General features: G+C 44.3%; 1 protein-coding gene across 2 annotated transcripts; it reads right to left on the bottom strand.

Annotated features, from left to right (window-relative positions):
• Nucleotides 1-4,618: 4,618 nt before the first annotated feature.
• Nucleotides 4,619-12,693, bottom strand: NANOG (Nanog homeobox). 2 transcript variants are annotated; one of them, XM_019037998.3, is made up of 4 exons: nucleotides 12,327-12,693; nucleotides 8,927-9,189; nucleotides 7,595-7,681; nucleotides 4,619-7,455 (listed from the first exon to the last, which is right to left on the bottom strand). In XM_019037998.3, exons 1-4 carry the CDS (start codon nucleotides 12,475-12,477, stop codon nucleotides 7,042-7,044), a joined length of 915 nt encoding a protein of 304 aa, XP_018893543.1. In that variant the 5' UTR covers nucleotides 12,478-12,693; the 3' UTR covers nucleotides 4,619-7,041. The 2 variants fall into 2 exon arrangements, with proteins under 2 accessions (XP_018893543.1, XP_004052684.1); XM_004052636.5 differs by having other exon boundaries at nucleotides 4,619-7,458; nucleotides 12,327-12,692.
• Between the last annotated feature and the right edge of the window lie 6,864 nt (nucleotides 12,694-19,557).

Here is a 19,557-nt window from a genome sequence, read left to right as displayed (position 1 = left end):
CAACAGAGCCAGACTTCGTTGCAAAACAAACAAACAAACAAACAAAAACAAAAAAATCCATGATCTCTAACATAGCTGTTGAAGAAGGAAAAAAAAACTCCAAAAATCATTTTGATTAGGGTGGTATACTTGAGCCAGGAACAGTGGCTTATGTCTGTAATCTCAAAACTTTGGGAGGCCAAGGCAGGTGGATTGCTTGAAGCCAGCTGGGATTACAGGCGCCCGCCACCATGCCCAGCTAATTTTTGTGTGTTTTTAGTAGAGAAGGGGTTTTACCACATAGGCCAGGTTGGTCCTGGACTCCCTGACCTCAAGTGATCCACCCACCTTGACCTCCCAAAGTTCTAGGATTACAGACATGAGCCACCACATCCGGCTATGAAATCATTCTTTGATCATCTCCTTACTTCTGTCATATGTAACACACTGTTTCCCAATGAATCCTAATCTAGGCCCTTATAAATAGGCATAATCATTAAAATAGACTAATCTTTGGTCTTGCTCCCTTCCGATACCTTCCCATAGTACAGGGAGAACAATCTAAAATGCAAATCTAAGTATGTTACTCCTTAAAGCTTTTAAAGGCTTATATTTTGCCTAACCTGTTTTAGTGTTTCTCTAGTATACCGTCTTATACTACCATCCTTTCTCCCTTTTTTTTTTTTTGAGACCCCATCTCTACTAAAAATACAAAAATTAGCTGGGTGTGGTGGCACATACCTGTAATCCCAGCTACTCGGGAGGCTGAGGTAGGAGAATTGCTTGAACCCAGGAGGCAGAGGTTGCAGTGAGCCACTACACTCCAGCCTGAGAGACAGAAAAAGAGTCCATCTCATAAAAAAAAAAAAAAAAAAAAAAGCTGGGCATGGTGGCTCATTCCTGCAATCCCAGCACTTTGGGAGGCTGAGGCAGGCAGATGACGAAATCAGGAGTTGGAGACCAGCCTGACCAACACGCTGAAACCCTGCCTCTACTGAAAATACAAAAATTAGCCAGGCATGGTGGCGTGTGCCTGTAGTCCCAGCTACTTGGGAGTCTGAGGCAGAATTGCTTGAACCTGGGAGGCAGAGGTTGCAGTGAGCCGAGATTGCGCCACTGCACTCCAGTCTGGGTAACAGGGCTTTAAAATTTTTAAATTTAAATTTAAAATTAAAATTTTAAATTTAAATTTTAATTTAAAAGTTAAAATTCAAATTTTAAATTTAAATCAAAATTTAAACATATAATGTGGCTGGGTGCGGTGGCTCATGCCTGTAACTCCAACACTTTCAGAGGCCGAGGCCGGTGGATCACCTGTGGTCAGGAGGAGTTCCAGACCAGCCTGGCCAACATGGTGAAACACCGTCTCTACTAAAAATATAAAAATTAGCCGGGCATGCTGGTGGGTGCCTGTAGTTCCAGCTATTCAGGAGGCTGAGGGAGGAGAATCGCTTGAACCCAGAAGGTGGAGGTTGCAGTGAGCCGAGATCGCGCCATTGCACTCCAACCCAGGAAGCAAGACCAAAAGTCGGTCACTAAATAAATAAAAACTTCCAGCCTCGTCTGAAGGTAGTCAGTTACCTCAATTGTTTGTTCACAGTGAATTACAGATCGAACTCCTTGTTCTACTCTTCCCCACTTCTCACTACTGCACTTGTCTTAAAAACAGAGCTTTAGCTTCTTAACCCACAAATGGTAGTTAACCTCAGAGTGTAGCTTAAGATTCAAGTGAAATACAGTTTATAAATATTTTCCTATGTTGTTGAGTGCTGTGTAAATCTTTTTTTTTTTTTTGAGATGGAGTCTCGCTCTGTTGCCCAGGCGGGAGTGCAGTGGCGCTTTCTCGGCTCACTGCAACCTCCACCCACCGGGTTCAAGTGATTCTCCTGCCTCAGACTTCTGAGTAGTTAAGATTACAGGCATGTGCCACCACGCCCAGCTAATTTTTGTATTTTTAGTGGAGACAAGGTTTTATCATGTTGGTCAGGCTGATCTCAAACCCCTGAGCTTGTGATCCACCAACCTCAGCCTCCCAAAGTGCTGGGATTACAGGCGTGAGCCACCGTGCCCAGCCCAGTGCTATGTAAATCTAAAGTACTCTTAAAGGTATTTACCTCCAAACAGAACTCATTTTAATTTTCAGTTTTTTTTTTTTTTTTTTTTTTTGGAGACAGGGTCTTGCTCTGTCTCACAGGCTGGAGTGCAATGGTGCGATCTCGGCTCACTGTAACCTCCACCTCCCAGGTTCAAGCAGTTCTCCTGCCTCAGCCTCCTGAGTAGCCGGGATTATAGGCCCCTGCCATCATGCCCGGGTACTTTTTATTTAGGAGACGGGGTTTCGCCACGTTGGACAGGCTGGTCTTGAACTCCTGTCCTCAGGTGATCTACCCACCTCGGCCTCCCAAAGTGTTAAGATTATAAGCTTGAGACACCATGCCTGGCCTGCAAATAGATTTCATAGCTGCTCAATGAGCCAAGAACTACTTTCGTGGCCGGGAATAACTGTCCCTTTGTCTCTCTGATAAGAGCACATTCACACCTATGTGTCCAGGTACATCTGTTCTGAAGATGCCTGGCCCTAATTGAATCTCAAATTCTCACCCTTGGTTCTTGTCCTTAGCTCCTGTGACTACACCAGTGTTATCAGAGGACATATAAACACTGCTACCCTTTCTACTCCACATGCACCTTATCCTAAATGGATTAATGTATCCCATCTTTTTGCCTGTTTTGTTCCATGTATTTAATTGATTTAATACAATTCTAGCATCTTAATTTGTTCTGTGAGCTTTTCTGTTTAATAGTTTGCTTGGTAGTATCATCAGAGGTAGTGCTACCATTGCATTGAAGTAATTTCCCAGATGCTTAACCTTCTAAAATTCTCAAGGACACTTTATTCAAGGACCACAGAGTTTACGCCAACTACCCAGAAGCCAGGAATAGCTTAAGGAGAGACTCACCACCAGCAGCTTCTTTTCAATCAAGTTTCACTTCAACCTCACACCCAGGAACCCATTCAAATTCCTACATTTCGGTATCCTTAGTCGAACTAACTTCCTGTGCCGGAAGCTTTTGTCTGTCCCAGTGACTTCTTTCTTTAACAAATTCCCTTCATCTCCCCCTTCAGTCAAAGCCCATGGGGGCCCCAGGAGGCATGCAATATTTACCAAGGGCTCTCCCCCACTTTCCTGCCTCTGTCTGGCAGTTGTTTGCCTTTACTTTTAGGTTTGTGGTCACAGCCTGTTTTTTCTTCCTTAGACACACCAGGTTTTCTGAACGGTAGAATTATTCAGAGTAGAATTAACCTTGTCCTTCACCCCGAGAACTGAGCTTGAAATTCACTAATCAAGGCCTGTATTCCTCCCACTTCTGAGTTTTAAATTTATATTATGAAATTCAGAAAACCCGGGCAAATTCAATCCATGCTTCTCTCCTTCAGGTACAAACTGAAATGAAAATGAAAGCTGAGAAATCAAAATAATGAATTTAAAAAACTAAAATATGGTAATGCTACTAAAATATAATATTGGAAGTAACACACACCTCCTTTTGGGAAAAGAAAGGAAAATTTTCTAGGGAAAGGAAGAAATGTTAAACAGAGAGCCTTGTACTATCCTTTTTGCCTAATCTCCTATTACATTTGTTTATTTTTGAGACAGTGACGCTCTGTCGCCCAAGCTGGAGTGGGGTGGCATTATCTCGGGTCACTGCAACCTCCCGGGTTCAAGCGATTATCCTGCCTCCGCCTTCCAAGTAGCTGAGATTACAGGCGCAAGCCAAAACCTCTGGCAAATTTTTGTATTTTTAGTAGAGACAGGGTTTCGCCATATTGGCCATGCTAAACTTGAACTCCTGACCTCAGGTGATCCACCTGCCTTGGTCTCCCGAAGTGCTGGGATTACAGGTGTGAGCCACGGCACCTGGCCCACTAATCTTACTGCTTTTGACTGTAGTTATTATTGTTACTTTAAAGATTATTCCAAATAGATCTCTCAATTCTTACATGCCAAGAGGTTGAAGATTAATACTGGGTGATTAAAAAAAAAAGTTCAGAAAACATAATACAGGGCTAGGCTGGTGGCTCATGCCTGTAATCTCAGCACTTCGGGAGGCCAAGGCTGGTAGACTGCTTGAGCTCAGGACTAGCCAGGCCAACATGGGGAAACCCCGTCTCTCCTAAAAACACAAAAGTTAGCTGGCATGGTGGTGTGCACCTATAGTCTGCGCTATTTGAGAGACTCAGGCAGGAGGATTGCTTGAATCCGGGAAGTCGAGGCTACAGTGAGGTGAAATGGTGCCACTAAGCCCCAGTCTGAGCAGCAGAATAAGCCCGTCTTAAAAAAATAAAAAAGAAGGCTGGGCACTGCGGCTCATGCCTGTAATCCTAGCACTTTGGGAGACCGAGGAGGGTGGATCACCTGAGGTCAGGAGTTCGAGACCAGCCTGGTCAATATGGTGAAACCCCATCTCTACTAAATACAAAGAAGTAGCTGGGCATAGTGGCAAATCCCTGTAATACCAGCCACTTGAAAGGCTGAGGCAAGAGAATCGCTTGAACCTGGGAGGTGCAGGTTGCAGTGAGTAGAGATTGCATCATTGTGCTCCAGCCTGGGTAACAAAAGCAAAGTTCCATCTCAAAAAAAAAAAAAAAAATTGCCCAGACACAGTGGCTCACACCTATAATCCCACCACTTTGGGAGGCCGAGGCAGGCGGATCACCTGAGGTCAGGAGTTCGAGACCAGGCTGGCCAACATGGTGAAACCCCATCTCTACTAAAAATACCAAAAATTAGCCGGGTGTAATGTTGGGTGCCTGTAATCCCAGCTACTTGGGAGGCTGAGGCAGGAGAATTGCTTGAACCCAGGAAACAGAGGTTGCAGTGAGCTGAGATCGCACCACAAAAAAACAAAAATTAGCTGGGCTTGGTGGCAGGCGCCTGTAGTCCCAGCTACTCGGCAGAGGCTGAGGCAGGAGAATTGATTGAACCCAGGAGGCGGAGGTTGCAGTGAGCCAAGATTGTGCCACTGCACTCCAGCCTAGGCAATAGAGCGAGACTGTCTAAAAAAACAAACGATAGGCCAGGCGCAGTGGCTCACGCCTGTAATCCCAACACTTTGGGAGGCCAAGGCTGGTGGATCACGAGGTCAGGAGTTCAAGACCAGCCTGGCCAACATAGTGAAACCCTGTCTCTACTAAAAATACAATTAGCTGTGCATGGTGGCTCGCGCCTGTAGTCCCAGCTACTTGGGAGGCTGAGGCAGGAGAATCACTTGAACCTGGGAGGCGGAGGTTGCGGTGAGCAGAGATCGCTCCACTACACTCCAGCCTGGGCAACAGAGTGAGACTCCAGTCTTAAAAAAAACAAAATAAAACAAAAAAAAACAAACACTTGGAACTATACCTTACTTCTTCTCTTGGCCAATTAGCTAGATAATTAGACTGGATAGTCTTAGAGAGTAACATTGGACAATTGGAGAAATAATGAGAAAAGACTGGAAAAAACCACTCTGATAACCTGCATCATGCTGCTTCAGAGTGAAGGGAAGTGCTCTCAGATCAGATACATTTAGGGCAGGCACAAGATGGGAAAAGGACAGTAAAGGATTATTAGTATAATTCACAGATGCCTGCGTAGCTGCTCTTAAGGTGAGAACATAAATCTGTTTCCACTAGCCTTAGAATTTACTTACATATACGCCTCTGATGAAACTTTAAATGTTAGCATCAATTACAGATTCATACACTGAAATAACCCATTACATTTGTAGATTACCTACAATGCACGTAAGTGCCCTTTTTTCTAAAACTGGCATATTTATTTATTATTCATTTATTTATTTATTTATTTTTGAGATGGGAGTTTTGCTCTTGTCGCCCAAGCTGGAGTGCAATGGTGTGATATTGGCTCACTACAACCTCCACCTACCAGGTTCAAGCGATTCTCCTGCCTCAGCCTCCCAAGTAGCTGGGACTACAGGCATAGGCCACCACGCTCAGCTATTTCTATGCATTTCTAAGATAGCAGTGTCCTCAGCTAATTTCCTTCTCCACCCCAACCAAAAATTTAACAAAGATTTATGTTTAAGCTGTATATTTACTCATTGAAACACTCAGTGAAATCAGGGTAAAATCAACTAAAGGAAAAATAGTTTCATTCATTTGAATTTAAACCAACTAAAGTAGTACTAATGTCATTATGATGCAGCAAATACGAGACCTCTTCCTACAAAGATTAGCATAACCAACAAATTAGGGGATATAGCAAAACAGAGCCAAAAACGGTAAGAAATCAATTAAGTATGTTACAGCTTAACCCTTTACCTCAATAGTTTTTAAAAAATAAGCAAAGCCTCCCAATCCCAAACAATACGAATACATATTCATCACCAATTTGTACTTGTATTTCTTATTCTTGAGGTTAGATTCTAAACCCTAAAGATATCCAAACTAGTATTAGATCTACTTATCTATAGCCAGAGACGGCTTCTATCAATGTTGTCCTTAGCAGCCAAGGTTATTAAAATGTCTTTTCTAGGCAGGGCGCGGTGGCTCACGCCTGTAATCCCAGCTCTTAGGGAGGCCGAGGTGGGCGGATCACAAGGTCAGGAGATCGAGACCATCCTGGCTAACACAGTGAAACCCCGTCTCTACTAAAAATATAAAATATTAGCCGGGCAAGGTGGTGGGCGCCTGTAGTCCCAGCTGCTCGGGAGGCTGAGGCAGGAGAATGGCGTGAACCCGGGAGACAGAGCTTGCAGTGAGCCAAGACCGCGCCACTGCACTCCAGCCTGGGCGACAGAGCAAGACTCCGTCTCAAAAACAAACAAACAAAAAAAGTATTTTCTCCAGGAAGATCCAATAGGAAAAAAAAAAAAAAAGAAACCTCGCTGATTAGGCTCCAACCATAATCCACCCTCCATGAGATTGACTGGATAGGCATCATGGAAACCAGAACACGTGGTTTCCAAACAAGAAAAATCCTATGAGGGATGGGAGGAGGGGAAAGGAAGGATTCAGCCAGTGTCCAGACTGAAATTGAGTAATATCAATTTCACTCATCTTCACACGTCTTCAGGTTGCATGTTCGTGGAGTAGTTTAGGAATAAATCCATGGTTTGTGGAGTACTAAAATACCTAGTGGTCTGCTGTATTACATTAAGGCCTTCCCCAGCAGCTTCCAAGGCAGACTCCAAGTCACTGGCAGGAGAATTTGGCTGGAACTGCATGCAGGACTGCAGAGATTCTTCTCCACAGTTATAGAAGGGACTGTTCCAGGCCTGATTGTTCCAGGATTGGGTGCACCAGGTCTGAGTGTTCCAGGAGTGGTTGCTCCAGGACTGGATGTTCTGCGTCTGGTTGCTCCAGGTTGAATTGTTCCAGGTCTGGTTGCTCCACATTGGAAGGTTCCCAGTTGGGTTCACCAGGCATCCCTGGTGGTAGGAAGAGTAGAGGCTGGGGTAGGTAGGTGCTGAGGCCTTCTGAAAGAGAAGGAGGCATTAACAGAAAGGGTACAAAGGACAACAAGAACTGTCTGTGACTGGAGTTGTGTGTTTCAGGGATGGACAAGATTGAAAGATCACTGAAAGGAAAGAACAGAATGAAGTTTCCTGTTACCTGCGTCACACCATTGCTATTCTTCGGCCAGTTGTTTTTCTGCCACCTCTTAGATTTCATTCTCTGGTTCTGGAACCAGGTCTTCACCTGCAGGAAAAAATGACAGAAATTGTAAAATATTCGTAGTACAGAGGTACTTTGAATCAAAGTATATTGCTAACTTTTATTCCTGGCCAGGTGCCATGTCTCATGCCTGTAATCCCAACACTTTGGAAAGCCAAGGCAGGCAGATTGCCTGAGCCCAGGAGTTCGCTACAGGCTAGCCAACATGAGGAAACACCGTCTCTACAAAAATACAAAAAATTAGCCGAGTGTAATGCTGCACGTCTGTGGTCCCAGCTTCTCAGGAGGCTGAGACGGGAGGATCGCTTGTACCTGGGAAGTGAAGGCTGCAGTGAGCCAAGATTGCATCACTGCACTCCAGCTGGGTGACAACAGAACCAGACTGTCTCAGAAAAAAAGAGAGAAATGAACATTTTGGATAGAAAATAAAGGCAAGGGCCAGGTGTGGTGGTTCACACCTGTAATCCTAGCACTTTAGGAGGCAGAGGCAGGTGGATCACTTGAGGTCAGGAGTTGAAAACCAGCCTGGCCAACATGGTGAAGCCCCATCTCTACTAAAAAATACAATAAAATTAGCCAGGTGTAGTGGCGGGCGCCTGTAATCCCAGCTACTTGGGAGGCTGAGGCAGGAGAATCCCTTGAACCCAGGAGGTGGAGGTTTCATCCATTTGTACTTAAACCAGCCAAAGTAATGCTAATGTCATTATGAGGTCTCATTATGAGGCCACTGCACTCCAGCCTGGGAGACAGAGTGAGACTCCATCTCAAAAATAAACAAAAGAAAAGAAGTAAATAAAGCCTAGAAGAGGATAAGCCAATTAATGAAGGAAAATGGCCAACAAGTAATAAACAATGATTGGCCTTATTGAATGCACACAGATAAAAACAAAACAAGCTGGAGGTTGCTGGCAGAAAGAAAAAAAGGAAAAAAAAAGTTTTTATTTTAATGAGAACCAGTGTGAGTTAGGGATTCTCCTACCCTGGAAAGTGGAGTTACATACTTCTTTTTTATTAAGGAAACGTTGGAAAGATTTTCACAATATTGGTCTGTGCAAGAAAGTGGTTAAATTATGACATAATTATTCACATAATAGAATATTTAAGGAAAGAGGTGAAGGAAGTTACAAAAGCATTTCATCTTCATAAATTATTTGCAAGAGGCGATGTACGGACACATAGTACACACATCTACATGCATCCACAGAGGTCTTAGCCATGCAAATTAGTCCAATTTTTGTTCACCTTATTGCAAGGACAAAACAAGCCTACCTGTTTGTAGCTGAGGTTCAGGATGTTGGAGAGTTCTTGCATCTGCTGGAGGCTGAGGTATTTCTGTCTCTGAAATCTATCATTGAGTACACACAGCTGGGTGGAAGAGAACACAGTTCTGGTCTTCTGTTTCTTGACTGGGACCTTGTCTTCCTTTTTTGTGGCACTCTTCTCTGCAGAAGTGGGTTGTTTGCCTTTGGGACTGGTGGAAGAATCAGGGCTGTCCTGAATAGGCAGATCCATGGAGGAAGGAAGAGGAGAGACTGTTGGGAACAAATAAAAGGACACTTTTGTCTAAAATTTTTCAAATATTAAAATATCCTGTTGAAAAAATTGTTTTCAAAGTACTTTGATAATTCCCAGAACCCCAGATCTAAGTAATAAGAAGCAATTTCTTAACCAGCCCTGGCACTTTGGCAAGCTTTGTATAGTATTACTCCAAGAAGTCTTATCAGTATCTCCATTTGGTATATAATAGACTGCACTGGGACAGATCTATAATGGTGGCCATTGCATTGCTGAGCAGCGCTACCCCTTTTTTTTTACATTAGGATGGAGTTTCACTCTTGTTGCCCAGGCTGAAGTGCGATGGCACAATCTCGGCTCACTGCAACCTCCATCTCCTGGGTTCAAGCGATTATTACAGGCATGCACCATCACGCCCGGCTAATTTTGTATTTTTAGTAGAGACAGGGTTTCTCAATGTTGGTCAGGCTGCTCTCGAACTCCTGACCTCATGATCCGCCTGCCTCGGCCTCCCGAAGTACTGAGATTACAGGTGTGAGCCACCTCATCAGGCCGGCGCTACCACCTTTTGCTTTAAACTGATGCTCAAAAGCCCCCACACTGGGTGTTAATAGGTCAGAATGGAGATTCACCAATTTTCACGTATTGCATCTCACCCTAAATCACTTTGTTTATGATCTTCATCAACACCTACATGATTGCTTAAATGACATGATTCTGGGGATTCTATAAAACCAGCACCTCAGCTAGGTGGGATGGCTCACGCCTGTAATCCCAACACTTTGGGAGGCCAAGGTGGGCGGATCACTTGAGGTCAAGAGTTCAAAACCAGCGTGCCAACATGGTGAAACCCCATCTCTACTAAAAATTACAAAAATTAGCCAGGAGTGGTGGCGCATGCCTGTAATCCCAGCTACTGGGTAGACTGAGGCAGGAGAATCGCTTGAACCCAGGAGGCCGTGATTGCAGTAAGCCAAGAGTGCCACTGCACTCCAGCCTGGGCGACAGAGTGAGACTGTCTCAAAAAAATAAAAAACAAAACCAGCAACTGACTGCCCAGTTCTCAATGCTAGGACCAGCAGGATATGTGAATCTGGATAAGCTTCTGTTTCAATCCAGGCCTTCCCTTTACTAGCTCTGACCTCATCTCTAAAATTATTTTTTTATTAATTAAAATGAGGTAACCAATTGAAATTCTCTAGCATAGGGCCTGGCATTTACTGATTTTGTAACTAGAAATGAATATCTAGATTTAGTCATCACTTATATACCTAATTGCTCTGCGGTTTTCCCAGTGTTCAACTCTCAATTCTACCCCTGCAGTCACATAACAAATGGACAGGCTCTAAAACAGCAAAAATTCACAATCTCTTCTCTCTTGCAAGTAGATCTGAAAAGCAGAGGAAGCCTTTCAACTAATGATTAGAATTGGGGAAAATCCTAAATATTAGCTACCTATATAAACTGTCACTTGATGTGTGCTAAAGAAAACATCCCCACTTGCTCATTCCCAAACCCAGCAATGTATTTTTAACATTTGAAATTATAAAGGTGGCCAGGCGCGGTGGCCAGCCGGGGCAGGTGAATCACTTGAGGTCAGGAGTTTGAGACCAGCCTGGCCAACATAGCGAAACCCCTTCTCTACTAAAAACTACAAAAATTAGCCAGGCGTGGTGGCATACATCTGTAATACCTGCTACTCGAGAGACTGAGACAGGAGAAATCACCTGAACCTAGGAGGCGGAGGTTGCAGTGAGCCAAGATCACGCCACTGCACTCCAGCGTGGGCAACAGAATGAGACCCTGTCTCAAAAAAAAAAAAAAAAGAAAGAAAGAAATTATAAAGGCAAGAACATTAATGCATAGTTTAGAAAAACTGGGTGAATAGCCATGCAGAGTGGGTCAGCGCCTGTAATCCCAGCGACTTGGGAAGCTGAGGGTGGAGGATCACTCGAGGTCAGGAGTTCAAGACCAGCCCAAGCTGCAAAGTGAGACCCTGTCTCTACAAAAAGAATTTTTTAATTAGCTGGGCATAGTGACACACGCCTCTTGTCCTAGTAGTTGGGAGGCTGAGGCAAGAGGATCACTTGATCTCAGGGTTGAGGCTGCGGTGATCCATGATCACACCATTGCACTCCAGCCTATGTGACTGAGTCCCTGATTCTAAAAAAGAGGAAAAGCAGGGTGACATTCAAATCTGAGGCTCAAATATAGCAATCATGTTTACTTATTCCTTTTCCACAACCTACTCTTTACAACTGTAGTTATAATGTAAATGCGCTTTTTAAGCTATTTTACAGCGTTCAGTGTTACCAATGGCATTCTTGGTAAAGTTGGTTCATTCTCAAGTTTTTGAAAACTACTGAAAAATTGATTTTCAAAAAAGTGGTAGCGGCTTTATGAGTATCCCCCACCCCTTGCAGCTACCAGTCAGAAGCATGAGTACTAGAGCACAGGTTTTGAAGCCAAGCTGGACTTCTAGCTACATTCTGTTTGACTGTCAGTAGATTAAACTTTCTGGAATTACCTTTACCATAAAGTTGGGTCAACACTTCCCAGGACTTAGGAGAAGTAGACATGGGAGGTGCTCCCAAATTCAGAGCTGCCCAGTAACATCCACAAACCCAGAGAATGGAGAAGAGACAGCCGTTACTGACATAGAAAGAATTACCCAAATTATGTATTACAGAAATCTCATCGTGATTTGCCATGCCATTTTTGGCAAAACAAAAACATCATGCTCATCCCTGAGCTATGACGTTAGGTCTTCTGGCTAATTAGCAATAAATCTGCTATAGCTGTGTGTCCAGCGCTATGTGAAGATGTACACATCACCTTCATTTAACTACAACGATACATTTTTGTTTCCACCATGCCTAAGCACATAGGTTCTCAAATTTACTGCACACTGTTCAACTGCCGAATTCTGTGTGCTTCAACTCAATGCACACTCCTGAGACCTGGGACATAGTTCAAAGGGCAGGTGCCACCAAGTTATAATTGAAAAAGGGGTTTCCAGAGGATCAGTTGATAGTAACACTTGCTTATAGTAATGGTCCATCATTGCTCAAGAGGGAAATGATCCCTTAACCCTCTCTCCTTCTCTCTTTTCCCTTAAGGAACTTGGCCTTTCAAGGATAAATTTCTTTCTTACCAGTCTCCGTGTGAGGTATCTCAGCAGAAGACATTTGCAAGGATGGATAGTTTTCTTCAGGCCCACAAATCACAGGCATAGGTGAAGATTCTTTACAGTCGGATGCTTCGAAGCAAGGCAAGCTTTGGGGACAAGCTGGATCCACACTCATGTTAGTATAGAGGAAGAGGAGGAAAAAATTTAAGAGGTGGACTGGAAAAAAGGTTAAAGCAGCTTTAAGACTTTTCTGGAAGATGTTAGAGAGGTAGGACCTCCAGAAGGAAAAGTTCAAGAAATTGGGATAAAGTGAGTCGCCTGCACAATAACATGAAGCAACCAGCTCAGTCCAGCAGAACGTTAAAATCCTGGAGTCTCTAGATTTATAATGAAGGCTCTATCACCTTAGACCCACCCCTCCTGGCAGGCACGCCCCCCACCGACCCACCCTTGTGAATTCTCAGTTAATCCCGTCTACCAGTCTCACCAAGGCCATTGTAATGCAAAAGCAGCTGCAGAGTAACCCAGACTAGGTGGGGAACTAGAAAACCGGGCAACGGAACCTGAAGACAAACCCAGCAACAAATACTTCTAGGTTCACCACGTTTCCAACTTTTAAATCAGGAATATGGTTCAACAGGAATGGGATAAAACTTTAATATTTTTAAAAATTAAGAAAAAGGCCGGGCGCGGTGGCTCACCCCTGTAATCCCAGCAAGTTGGGAGGCCGTGGCAGGCGGATCACCTGAAGTCAGGAGTTTGAAACCAGCCTGGCCAACATGGCAAAACCCCCTCTCTACTAAAAATACAAAAATTAGCCAGGCGCGGTGGTGGGTGTCTGTAGTCCCAGCTACTCTGGAAGCTGAGGCGGGAGAATCCCTCGAACCTGGGAGGCAGAGGTTGTGGTGAGCCGATATCACGCCACTGTACTCCAGCCTGGGCAACAGAGCGGGACTGTCTCAAAAAGAAAAAAAAAAAAGCGGGGGGGGATGCATGCACCTTAAATTCCTGAGGTTATTGAAATTCTCATTAGGGTGATTCCTTCATTTGAGATAACTTAGTGTCTCAAAATCTGGCTAGTTTAGGCAGAAATTTCAACTAGCTCCATTTTCCTCTTTCATTCACTCTGAGGTTATAGTGAAACACAACATGGCATTACAGCATGAAGCCAAGGCATCACTTAATGTTGAAAATGGTACTTGTTTTCAGCACCTACCTTAGTTTCCTTTAGTTTGGTCTCTTGTCTATCCCTCCTCCCAGGTAGTCGACTTCTGGCTTTTTCCCTCTGGCTCTTTAGCTTCTTCTCAGGTCTGGTGATTTGTCATGTCTTTCAAGACTACTCCGTGCCCATCTTGTGTGGGGGTGTGTGTGTGTGTTTCTGGGGGAAGGGAGGTGTTTTCCAAAGGAACAAAGTTTTTAGAGTGGGGTTCCAGCACTAACATTTATGGACAAAGTCTACAGTTTTCGATTTTCCTTCCTATTCCCAAACCCAACATTCAAGAAACCTAAGATTTCTTTCTCTTTTCCAATCTTCCATACCGAAAAGTAAACTCTTAGCAAATCCCGATTATGTAATTTTTGAAGACAAAACTCTTTGACTCATTCTCCTCTGCACTCTGCTCCTGGGTCTGCACCCAGAGCAGCTGGCTTTGCTCCCACACAAGCTGACTTTTGTTCACGATGCAAAGACTCAAAAAGTATTGCTGGATGTGAAACAAGGAAATGAAATTGGGCGTAATCTTTTTTCTTCTCAGACCACCATTCCGGAGAAGATTAAGCATAGGGGCATCAGGGAGCCGGTGAGTGGAGCTAGGTACATCATGCTTCAGGCAGATAGTCTATGTCTCGTAGGAAATAGGATGATTTCTTTAAAAAAAGGGAAAAACTTGCCCTCCTGTCTCTCTTAATCAGCACAGTTTGTTAAGTGGGGGCTGCCAAGGCCACCAAGACTCACCGAGGCTGAGTTTGCCCTCAGCTCTCGAAAGGGCAGGTACCAGAAGCTTTGTTCTTTGCAGAAGGGGGTCTTTGCATAAAAGCCTGGGCTGAATTCCCCCATCCCCCGCTCCCTGTCCCATTGTGTCTAGGGTAAGAGCCTCCGGAGTGAAAGACCAAAGGGAAGGGGCTGGTGGCTGGAAGGCCGACTTACTACATTCTTCGCCAAGGAAAGCAATTGGAATAAAGTTGAGGTTTAGGAAGCTATCTGACTTTAGATTTTTTGGAACAGGCTGGACTAAGGATGTGTTAAAATGAGCTAACGGCTGGGCACGGTGGCTCACACCTGTAATCCCAGCACTTTTCGAGGCCGAGGCAGGTGCATCATCTGAGATCAGGAGTTCAAGACCAGCCTGGCCAACATGGTGAAACCCTGTCTGTACTAAAAATACAAAAATTAGCTGGGCTGGGCGTGGTGGTGCACGCCTGTAATCCTATCTACTAGGGAGGCTGAGACAGGAGAATCACTTGAACCCCAGAGGCGGAGGTTGCAGCGAGCCGAGATCACGCCACTGCACTCCAGCCAGGGAGGCACAGTGAGACCTTGTCTCAGAAAAAAAAAAAAAAGATTTAGTAGAGTAGATCAAATAGACCAAAAAGACAATTACAATGTTAATTATAATTGTAATGTTGTGTAATAAGTAAGGAAAAAAATGCACTGGATGCTAAGAGAGTACAAATAATCGAGGTTGGGGTAGGGGAGGGATGGGCAGGGAAGATTGAACGATCTTCAGTGATCTGAGAAGGAAAAATGTGGAGAGAAGGGAATACCAGAAAACTAACAGTTTGGGTAAAGACATGAGAGAAAATGATGGATTCCAATACTGTTGTTTAACGGGACTCAAAGGCAGGGGTGCAACAGGAGGGAGTTGTGGGAGAGAACACGGCAACTAACACTTAGTGAGCAGATTACTATCAGAGCCGTGTGAACCAGAACGACTCCATCTTAAATAGGAGCTGGGTAAAATGAGGCTGAAACCTACTTGGCTGCATTCCCAGATGGTTAAGGTGTTCTAAGTCATAGGATGAGATAGGAGGTCAGCACAAAATACAGGTCATAAAGACCTTCCTGATAGAACAGGTTGCAGTAAAGGAGCTGACCAAATCCCACCAAAATGAAAATGGGAGACTTTTTGAATAAATCAAGTGATAGGATTTGGATAGGGCAATAGGTAGCCTTGGAGATGATTAGAAAAAGTCAAGTGCAGCTTGAGTTGACACACATGCCAAATGTGAACCTACCCTTTGGCCAGGCAACACAGGTAATATACTGTCTGTCTATCTATCTATTTATCTAGCTAGCTAGCTACCTATCTGATTTATCCCCTACTACCACTAGAATGTAAGCTCTGTGAGGGCAATTTTTTTTTTTTTTTTTTTTTTTGAGATGGAGTTTCCCTCTTGTTGCCCAGGCTAGAGTGTAATGGCACAATCTCGGCTCACCGCAACCTCCGCCTTCTGGGTTCAAGCGATTCTTCTGCCTCAGCCTCCAGAGTAGCTGGGACTACAGGCACACACCACCATGCTTGGCTAATTTTTTTTTAGTAGAGACAGGGTTCACCATGTTGGCCAGGCTGGTCTAGAACTCCCGACCTCAGGTGGTCCACCCCCTTGGCCTCCCAAAGTGCTGGGCTTACAGGTGTAAGCCACCGTGCCAGCCTATTTTTATTTTTGCCTGTTTAATTTATTATCTACAGCCCTAGAAGAGTATGAATGGATCATTCACCAGCATCCTCAGCACCACTTGGAAGCTTGTTAGAGATGCTGATTGATGGGCTTCACCACTGAATAGGAATCTTTGGTGGTTGGGACCAGGAATCTGTGTTTTAAAATTCTCCCTGTGATTTTTTTTTTTTTCATGACAGCCTACCATTGAAACCAGGTGATTTTTCTGAATGCTATTGTTTAAGAACTACTCTTCTAGAGAGAACCAGGCAAAAAGTAGAAAATCATTATTTGTTGATGAAGGAAGGGGGGCATAAATGAGAACTAGGGTTTTGTAAACAAATAGAGGGTAGGAGTCATTTCCTTACATTTAAATATTGAACTGCACATCAATGTGATATACAGAATAACTCTTGAAAACAACAATGCTCTTTGCCTCAGGTCCCCTACACTGACAATTCAATGAGGCTTGAACAATGAGCCTTTAATTTACAACAGTCCTCCTTCCTCTGGGAGGTAGAGTTACTCTCCAATTACCAATGATGGAAAGATGAACACCACAGCTACGGAAACTGCTAGTTTGAAGATTACAATGGAATTATATAGCATATTCTTCACTTATTTTGCCTGTTATACCTATAAAAACACAAGCAGCTAGGTGCAGTGGCTCACGCCTGTAATCCCAGCACTTTGGGAGGCCGAGGTGGGCGGATCACGAGGTCAGGAGTTCAAGACCAGCCTGACCAACATGGTAAAATCCCGTCTCTACTAAAAATACAAAAATTAGCCGAGGATGGTGGCATGTGTTTGTAATTCCAGCTACTCAGGAGGCTGAGGCAGGAGAATCGCTTGAACCCAGGAGGCAGAGGTTGCGGTAAGCCAAGATCACGCCATTGCACTCCAGCCTGGGCAACAAGAGCAAAATTCCGTCTCAAAAAAATAACTCAAAACAAAACAACAAATTTCTTCTCTTAATTTTTTTATTATGATTTTTTTCCTATGGTGCTGAGAAAAAAATTTCTGACTCATGGCTCGGCTTTGAATTTGTCAGATCTTACTCTAACTAAAGGCTTTTAATATTCAAGGACTGAATTACTATGTATACCAAGTTCTAAGGTCTACTGGAGAGTTCAGAAGACTAAACCATCAAACCGAATTGCCAAAAATAGTCCTGACCGTTTTTTGGTTCCTGAAAAATAGGAGGAAAAAAAATGGTCCTGACCTTGACCAACACTATTGTTGCCAGGGTATTTATGACTTCCTCCTTCCCACCCTACCCTCAGGGGACCTTTGACCCAATGTAAAAAGGGATTTCTTTTTAACCCCTAGTAAGTCTAGCCCGCAGGGAGGAGGAATATCTCAGAATGCCTTCCAAAGTTTAGCATATAGAACCTTGCTCTGGAATAGTGTAATATTATTGGCCAGAAGAGAATCGCCTTCTCAATTTCTCAGTAGGTGTTAGAGAAGGAGGAAGAAGAACATGTGGGCGGAGTTGAGGAAGGTGAAGTGATGATGTTGAGGAGAGAAAAGTCCAGCACCTATGACAATTCTCTTATCTTGACTTTAGCTGTTGCTCCAGTTAGCTGATGTGGGATAAAATAAAGCTGTTGACCCTAATAATACAGCATCTAAATAGTGAATTATCTAGGCAGTGAGTTATCCCAATTGATTGTTCAGGGTCAGTTACAGATCAAACTCCTTGCTCTACTTTCCCCCCCTTCTCACTACTGCAGTTGAGTAGTATTAAAAGCTTTTTACAAAAAATAAATAAATAGTAAGAATATTGCAGGACATCAGAGTACTTCAGTTATTGTAAAGGGGTTGGAGGAAGAAGGGGCAAGAGGTCCCTGCCACCAGGAGCAAATAAGTTTAATTATGTAAAAGGAAGAGTTCAGCCAGGTGCTGTGGCTCCTGCCTGTAATCCCAGCACTTTGGGAGGCTGAGGTGGGTGGATCACGAGGTTAGGAGTTCGAGTCTAGCCTGACCAACATGGTGAAACCCCGTCCCTGCTAAAAAAAAAAAAAATACAAAAATTAGCCAGGCATGGTGGCGCTTGCCTGTAATCCCAGCTACTCAGGAGGCTGAGGCAGGAGAATCGCTTGAAACCCATGAGGCAGAGGTTGCAGTGAGCAGAGATTGCTATTCAGCTAGGAAAAAAATTAATTATATCACCGGCCGGGCGCAGTGACTCACGCATATAATCCCAGTACTTTGGGGGGCGGAGGCGGGACAATCGAGAGGTCAGGAGTTTGAAACCAGCCTGGACAGCATGGTGAAACCCCGTCTCTACCAAAAATACAATAATTAGCCAGGCATGGTGGCACCTGTAGTTCAGCTACTTGGGAGGCTAACGCAGGAGAATCGCTTGAAACTGGGAGGCGGAGGTTGTGGTGAGCTGAGATCGCACCACTGCACTCCAGCCTGTGTGACAGAGCGAGACTCCATCGAAAGAAAGAAAGAAAGGAAAGAAAAGAAAGAAAAGAAAGAAAGAAGAGAGAGAGAAAGAAAGAAACAGAGGGAGAGAGAAGGAAGGAAGGAAGGAAAGGCCAGGCCCGTGAGCCACAGAGCCCGGCCTCTGCTCATCTTTTAAGGCTGAATTTAAGTACCACATTTTTCTTTCTTTCTTTCTTTTTCTTTTTTTTTTTTTTTTTGAGACAGAGTCTCGATCTGCCGCCTGGGCTGGAGTGCAGTGGCGCAATCTTGGCTCACTGCAACCTCCGTCTCCCAGGTTCAAGCGATTCTCCTGCCTCAGCCTCCCGAGTAGCTGGGATTACAGGCATGCGCCACCGCCCCAGCTAATTTTGTATTTTTAGTAGCGACGGGGTTTCTCCATGTTGGTCAGGCTGATCTTGAACTCCCGACCTCAGGTGATCCGCCTGCCTCGGCCTCCCAAAGTGTTGGGATTACAGGGGTGAGCCACCACGCCCAGCCAACTAAGGATGATTTTCACATCTTTAAATGATTAGGGGAAAAATCAAAATAATATTTTATAACTTGTGAAAAGTATACAAAATTCAGATTTCTGTGTCTTTTTTGTTTTTCTTTTCTTTTCTTTTCTTTTAAGGAAACAGGGTTTTGGCCAGGCAAGGTGTCTCCCGCCTGTAATCCCAGCAATTTGGGAGGCTGAGGTAGGAGGATCACCTGAGGTCAGGAGTTCAAGACCAGCCTGGCCAACATGGTGAAACTCTATCTCTACTAAAAATACAAAAATTAGCTGGGCATGGTGGCCTACGCCTATAATCCCACCTGCTCTAGAGGCTGAGGCATGAGAATCTCTGAACCTGGGAGGCGGATGATGCAGTGAGCCAAGATGGTGCCACTGCACTCCGGCCTGGGTGACAGAGGAAGACTCCGTCTCAAAAAAAAAAAAAAAAAAAAGAAACAGGGTTTTGCTCTGTCACCCAGGCTTGAGTGCAGTGATGCTGTCATAAGTCACTGCAGTCTCAAACTCCTGGTCTGAAGCAATTCTCCTGCCTCAGCCTCCCTAGTCCCTAGGGCTACAGGTGTGTGCCACCACCCCTGGCTAATAAAAAAAACAAAACAAAAACAAAAAAACACTTGTAGAGAATGGGTCTCACTATGTTACCCAGTCTGGTCT

Source organism: Gorilla gorilla, chromosome 10 (assembly GCF_029281585.2).
Source record: "Gorilla gorilla gorilla isolate KB3781 chromosome 10, NHGRI_mGorGor1-v2.1_pri, whole genome shotgun sequence".
In the NCBI taxonomy this organism is placed as follows: Eukaryota; Metazoa; Chordata; class Mammalia; order Primates; family Hominidae; genus Gorilla; species Gorilla gorilla.
This window is presented reverse-complemented; position numbering and strand designations above follow the sequence as displayed.